The following is a 7621-nucleotide window of genomic DNA, read 5'->3' on the forward strand; positions in this document are numbered from 1 at the left end:
CATGCTATTGTCGTTGACAGTGTGCTACCTGTGTGCGATGACATTATCGTGTATCGTCAGTCTGGTCATGCTCATGCTCATGCGATCAATGGTACTTCATAGGTTAGTAGCTATACTTTGATTCCTCATGCAGATCTAGAAGTGTACAATCCATTTAAATTGATCACCGATGTATTGTATGCCAAACATCCCTCAGATACAGTTAATTTTCATTCATACTGTATATTTATTAAGTAATCATAACCATTTTTTACTTCGTTTTAATTTCGTCCAGAAATAATGCAGGTGTATCTAAGCCCGAACGTTTTTTCCTTTGTGGTTTTAATACCAACATTGATTTGTGGTGTAATCTATGTAATATCATATGACATGGCCGAATTAACCTACTGTATCATTAAATACAGTATTTGAATAATGCCTAGGACCTTTGATTATCACAACTTGGCAGTGAACATAGACTAACATTTTTTCATCTCCCCATTAACAAACTGTGACGATCGTATTGGAATCCGCAGTGTTATTTTAGTTAAGTGTACATGTTAAAAAAAACAAGAAATTATCAAATATAGTGATATTTGTCAGGTGAAAGAAGCGCTGGTTTTTGAGCTGTCAGGTTTCACGACAAAAATGGAAAAAAAGGTCCTTTGGATGATTTTCCTGTGTTTGGGCTATAGAACCATCATGTGATCACTGGATATTCCTCTTCCTCCATTTCAGATCAAACCTCAAAGGACTTTATAAGGGAGACATTTACAGTATTTATAACAGCCAGAAAACAATCCACCCATCCAACCCTGGCATTGTGTGCTGGATGGGCTTGACAGGGTACCAGGCTGCAATCATCTCCCTAGGTAAAATCAACCTACGATATACTTCATCCTTAACACTTAACTTACCTTGAGGGGGCAAATGCATACACGACTACACATAATAAATTATTGATGAATTAATGATGAACTCATCCAGCATTACTAATGGTAAAGTCACTATGTGTAATATCATTAGTTAAAGAGGGTATTCCACAACTCCACTTCTAGGCCAAGGATGAGTCCGTAAAAAGATCACAGTGCCATTTCAAATGTTTTAAAGACCATGAAAATATCTATCGACAGTTCAGTTATTGATCTGTGTGCAGTGCACTGACTATGAATTATCCCAATTGATGGTTTTTAGATGGATTGATTATTTAGCATTTTCTTGACAGGAATGGTAATCCAGACTCTCGTGTTCTTCATCTGCTTCGTGTTTTTGGTTTTCTTGATCATTATCCCCATCGTCTTTGGCCGAAACCTCATTCTCTTCCAAATGGCTGCAAAGGCATGGTGAGCTAACCCCTAAAACCTTTATTCTTAGAAAAACTGACCTGAGTTGCAACTGAACTCTTTTTTCCATCTACTGTACATAATGGGCTCTATTTTCGTCCATGCTAAACCCCTTATCCCTAAACTACTTTGCTATTTTGAAAAGCATTTTTGAATAGTGAAAATAGCCATCGGCTATAGTTGAACTATTCCAAAACTATTTTCAAAATAGTAAAAAACGGGGTAAGTAGTTTAGGGATAAGGGGTTTAGCATGGACGAAAATAGTCAATTAATAGAAAATGTCAGTTTGTTTTCTATGAATTGCCTTCTATACGGACAAACCGAGTGTAAGTTTAAAGATAGATAGAACTAGAACTGCACTCTGTCGAGTGCATACTTGCTTGTTGCACACTAGTAGGCCATAAATGGCCAACTAGTGCGCAAGCAGAGCGCGCAAGTACTTTTGACCGTTGTAGGTGTAACTATTTGTTACCTACCTACTTTATGCATATAAACACCTAGTATTATTAAGTATGGTTCAAGTTTCTATCTATATAAGAAATACAGTTTTATCGATGTAGATATATTCTGGATCCCTTTTTAGTTTTTTAAAGAAAAATAAATCATTGATATGTGATGAAAAAAAAGGTATATAAATTGAATTAAAATATGTTATACAGTATAATTATTCTGTAAACGGTGGAATCTCAATATCTCTGTGAAGGAACGTTTGAAATGTCTAATTATTAGGTGTAACTATTTGCTACCTATCTACTTTATGCATGTAAACACATAGTATTATGAAGTATCGTTCAAGTTTCTATCTTTATTTTCAAAGAAAAAATAATCATTGATATGTGAAAAAAAACAGTATATAAACTGAATTAAAATATAATATACAGTATAATTATTGTATTACTTATTGTAAATTGTCAATTGTTTTGTTAAATGTATTTCATGTTGGACTATAGTGATATTAATACTAAATCATGATCAGAGTAATATGTGTCTCTAACTTCAATTTCTGTAATAATACTTTCACATTTGTTAAAATATACATGATCTAAAATACTTCCGTAATCTGTAGTTGGATTTGTATTTAATTGTTTGCACACTACACTAACGTTAACATTTATGGTTAACTTTTTGACACTTTCGTTACTTTTATACACCCCAGAAACATAATGTTGTATTACTTACGTCATCATTGAGAGCAGTTATACAATAGCAAATTGTGCCTGATCTGTCTGATATGGAGTATGTAGTTGTAAGTTGATTAGTGGTATACTGTCGTTACTTTGCGCCAAAAACCGTGACAGATTACACAAATGACCATATTTCTTACGTCATTATTGAGAGCTAGTCATACATATACACACCACGTACTCTGGTCCCAGCAGATCAGGCACAATTTGCTATTTTATTTTTTACTGATTATGTATGTAGTATACGTATGACTAGCTCTAAATGATGACGTAAGACATACGTATACATATATATACTATATAGAGTGTGTAGTTGTAAGTTGATTAGCGGTATACTGTGGTTACTTTGCGCCAAAAACCGTGACAGCCGTCCCGCCAGTTGATGTTTATGCAAGAAAACAGCAAATCTGTGCCTGGTTTGCTGGGACCAGATTACACAAATGTCCATATTTCTTACGTCATCATTGAGAGCTAGTCATACATATACACACCACGTACTCTGGTCCCAGCAGATCAGGCACAATTTGCTATTTTATTTTTTACTGATTATGTATATAGTATACGTATGACTAGCTGTAAATGATGACGTAAGACATACGTATACATATACATATACTATATGGAGTATGTAGTTGTAAGTTGATTAGCGGTATACTGTGGTTACTTTGCGCCAAAAACCGTGACAGCTGTCCTGCCATTTGATGTTTATGCAAGAAAACAGCAAATCTGTGCCTGGTTTGCTGGGACCAGATTACACAAATGACCATATTTCTTACGTCATCATTAACAGTTTCCGTGCCTTGAATGGATTACTCCAGGTTAATGTCGCTGCCGTATCGGACATACCCGCCTTTTGTTTTATGTGTTTAATCCGCCGTAATGTAATGAATCAAAAGAAAATCCGTCTTCGTCGCGGAGTATGAGACTGGATGCCTTCGCTGTGATGACAAAACCGGAAATCGTCACATGCTGTGGGCTGCTAGGGCTTCTGGGAAATTGAGGCCAATGGAAATGCATTGGATGCAACGCCTCATTGAAACCAATCTTGTGTGCGTCTTCCGGGTGCACCAAGATGGTGGATGCTACACACAGATCATAACAAACCACGGGAGCTTTTTTTGATGGATTTTCGCGGATTAAAAGCCCAAATAATTCAGCGTATGCTCTAAAGGTAATACAACAATCTCGGCAGTGAAGGGGGGTTGATTAAAATGCGGGTTAATCGTAAAAAACAGTCAAACTGTTAAGAGCTAGTCATACATATACACACCACGTACTCTGGTCCCAGCAGATCAGGCACAATTTGCTATTTTATTTTTACTGATTATGTATATAGTATACGTATGACTAGCTCTAAATGATGACGTAAGAAATATGGTAATTTGTGGTCGTTTGGTCCCAGCAAAACAGGCACAGATTTGATGTTTTTCTGCATAAACATCGAATGGCGGGACAGCTGTCACGGCGGAAGAGACTGGGCGAAATTATTACTTGCGCGCTCTGCTTGCACAAGTAATGAAGTAACCAGCTCAGTGGCCTTGTGGTTAGAGTGTCCGCCCTGAGACAGGGGGGTTGGTGTTCAATCCCCGGCCGGGTCATACCAAAGACTGTAAAAATGGGACCCAGTGCCTCCCTGCTTGACACTCAGCATCAAGAGTTGGATTGGTCCCTGCGACATACTAGCGTCATGTCCAGGGGGTGTACTTGTACATCAAGCTGCCTCACGCTACAGAAACAGGAGATAGGCTCCTGCCCTATGGGCCTCATGGCTTGGCAAGGCTACTTAGCAATATTAGTAAATAACAAAATAACAGAAACAGTAGCACACTGTGAGGTGCCTTCATCAGGTGCTGTGTGCATGGATTCTATCGTGTGTGTGTGTGTGTGTGTGTGTGCGCGCGCGTGCGTGCGTACGTGCCCAGGCCAGTCTGGGTCACGTTGGTATTGGCTACAGCTCTTCAACACGTGATCACTAAGTTTGCGTTTATCAAAAAGGATGCTGGCACCACAGATCTGGATAACAGGTATTTGCTTGATTACTTGTGATATTATAGCAGGTATTTTCTCTACTCTACTTTAATGTCTCTTGTGGTGAGGTGTGGGTCTGATTACACTGATACAACAGAATCACTCACACCTGTACATATATATGATATGTAGCTTGCAGAGTTAAAGTAGAATTCCATGCTAGAAGCATTTCTTACCTTTATTTGTAGTTGTTACGTCCCCACCAAAGAGGTCCAGGTGTTATTTTGTGCAAAAGTGCATTATTGGCTATTTCCCCTAATATAAACTCTCAATGAATTGAATTGAATTGAATTGCATTGAATTGAATGGGGGTGAATTGGGGTGTTGTGCTAATTCGCATATTTCCATCGCTCAATTTTTTTTTTTTTTTTTAATATATCCTCTCTTCATAATGTAAATAGTATCCCAAGCGGCACACTTTACTACTTATTTCGATGGAAATAAGCAAATAAATAAATAAAACTCTTGAAAACACTGACCTTCACCTTCATAGTTGCATTCCATTAGTCAGCTGTATTTTCATTAAACGTAACATTTCTGATATGAAGTTGCACTGCATAAATTACATAGTAGGATGTGTTTATAAACTACAGTATATACACCTGTATACACCTTAATTTTGGATGCTAGTGTAGTGGGCAGTCAGTTGACCTTCTGTGTATTTCTTTACAAATACTACTGTACAATCCATTACCTTCCTTCAAAGTGTAAATCTCCACCACCTAATCATGCTCATGGAGAAGAAGCCTTTGAGCAAAAGGGCTAATTCAATTAAGACAGTTGCACCAATTAAAAAGCACATCATCAAAGCAGGCTGTAATGTTATTGCTTTTCTGTACCAGAAATACCTCTGCGGCAGCATTTACTGGCCAGGAGCAGCAAGAGGCAGCATTCCTTCTACCGGCAACACTATGATATTTTGAGAAAAGTCAAATAAATAAACCGGGAGTAGGAGGGAAGGGAGAGGGCAAAGGAGGAGAGAAAGTGGATTTGCCTCTGTGCAATGCTGCATCCCTCCCGGGGGTCCGCTGAGTGGGAATGCTATGAAGGACTGAGGCGGCAGATCAGCTGAGTGCGACTAACAAGTGGTTGCCATGCAGCAGGGCGCAAGTGTGCGTGCTGGTGGAGGGTGAAGCTAGAGAAACAGAATAATAATGAGTTAGGAGGCAGCAAGTAACGGGAGCACCAGAAGAGACAAGCTGACCCTTTGAGAAGAATCACAATCTGAATCACACCCTTTTTTCCCGGTCCTCTTGCTCTCTCTCTCTCTCTCTCTGTATATGTGTTTTGATGTGAGGTTAGTTGTGTGTATCCGATACGAGGACGATGGACGGATTGACAAGTATGGGTCTGTGGGTTAACAAAAATGAGCGGAGTTTCCCCAAAGAAGCAGCAGCAACAGGTCAGTGAGGATGCAACGATAATGACGGTGAGATGCATCCTTTCCTCATCTAATACTGCCACATCCCAGTTCCTCTAATGCAGTCTTTCACCATCCCTCCCTCTCTCTCACTCTCTGCCTCTCTTGCTCTCACTCATATATAATCACACACTTACACATACATGCACCATATTCATTCTCCTTCCTCATCTTTAACCTGTTTCTCCCCATTCTCTCATGGTCCTATGTACACCGTCCTTCCCCTCGCATACCCCCTCTCCCCTGACTCGAGCCACCTGCTGCTTGTGTTCATGTGAAAATATCTGTTATTATGCTTTGTCAATCTCCACTGCTTTCTTGTCTAATATAATTCTATATTTATATCAAATGGTACCTTTCCCTACTGTATGTATGTTTCACAGTGGACCATGCAACTCAGATCCCTGTCATTCTGACTCGCCCTGAATTACAGGGATTTAAATGAAGTAAATCTGTATCCTTCAGATGTTCTTTTAATATTTCGACCATGACAAAGTCATGGTCGAAATGACTCACACGATCTATACTTGTTTTTTCCATCCCCCTGTAAAATTCCCAGAGGTAGTGTGTGTGTGTGTGTGTGTGTGTGTGTGTGTGTGTGTGTGTGTGTGTGTGTGTGTGTGTGTGTGTGTGTGCGCGCGTGCGTGCGTGCGTGCGTGCATGTGTGTTTGAGTAAGAGTGAGAGAGAAAGAGAAAGAGAGAAATCGAAGTCTGTGTATATCTGTTTGAAACCATAAAGACAGGCTATTTATAGATGGCTAACCGTTCCTATGTCATGGCCAGCCTTTCACACTCTTTCATTTCCAATACCTCTGTTTGCATTATCATGCTGACGTCCTTAACTCCTACAGTATATGCAGAGAGTGTGAGTAGTTAGGGAGGATACTGAAATTATGAAAAGATGACATTTGTAATGATTTCCTCTCTGCTTAAAATCACTGCACTAATACCAAGCCTTTATATAACCCCGGTCCAGGTAGCATGCAGGTGTGCAAGTGCCTGACCATATCAGAGCAGAGATGAGGCGCCTGGATGTTGGTTTACCATGTGTAGCGTCCACTGCAACCACTCCCTTGCTGCCATGAGTGGGAATGACATGTTGGCGCACTCCCTGACTCTGGAGCAGAAGACTGCGTTTGCCTTTGTGGGGATGTTGCTGGTGTTCCTGGGCTTGCTGATCATCAGGTGTTTCCGGATCTTGCTGGACCCCTACAGCAGCATGCCCTCCTCCAACTGGGCCGACGGCATAGAGGGCCTGGAGAAGGGGACGTTCGAGTATGCCCTCACCTAACACAGGAGGACGCGCACGTGCACAGATAGTGAAGATAATGACAAAAACATACAGTACAGACCTGTGCAGAAATGCACTAACGCTAATGCACAAACAAGCGCCCGTGTGCACGTGCACGCAAGCACATACGCACGTATGTGCACACATGCGCGAAGACAGACACAAAACCCATAACCTCATCAACAGCGTAACGCAGTCATTGCACCTCTCTGTGATAGATTGGACTAAGATACTGAAGTTTGACATTCCATGTGTGTCAACTGTTACCCCCAAGCAGGAGTAGAATCTATCTACTTTACCATTGCCATTTGTGACCATGTGGCTGGTGTTGTGTGCCTGATCAAGTGTGAGGCAGATGTCCTGTTCTCTGACCTT

At 40.3% G+C, this 7621-nt stretch overlaps 1 protein-coding gene and 1 pseudogene across 2 annotated transcripts in view; both read left to right on the top strand.

Annotated features, from left to right (window-relative positions):
• The window catches only part of LOC310854594 (receptor for retinol uptake stra6-like), a 197525-nt pseudogene that overhangs the window by 29125 nt on the left and 160779 nt on the right, over window positions 1–7621 (top strand). Inside the window, exons 9-12 of the transcript in view lie at window positions 21–102; window positions 718–851; window positions 1205–1322; window positions 4430–4531. The product of the transcript in view is annotated as a receptor for retinol uptake stra6-like (transcript). The remainder of the gene's footprint in view (window positions 1–20; window positions 103–717; window positions 852–1204; window positions 1323–4429; window positions 4532–7621) is intronic.
• Window positions 7001–7246, top strand: ctxn2 (cortexin 2; the record flags this gene model as incomplete). Its single annotated transcript, XM_083760091.1, has 1 exon — window positions 7001–7246. One exon carries the CDS (start codon window positions 7001–7003, stop codon window positions 7244–7246), a length of 246 nt encoding a protein of 81 aa, XP_083616217.1.

Source organism: Protomyctophum parallelum, assembly GCF_964188405.1.
Source record: "Protomyctophum parallelum genome assembly, chromosome: 2".
Lineage (NCBI taxonomy): Eukaryota > Metazoa > Chordata > Actinopteri > Myctophiformes > Myctophidae > Protomyctophum > Protomyctophum parallelum.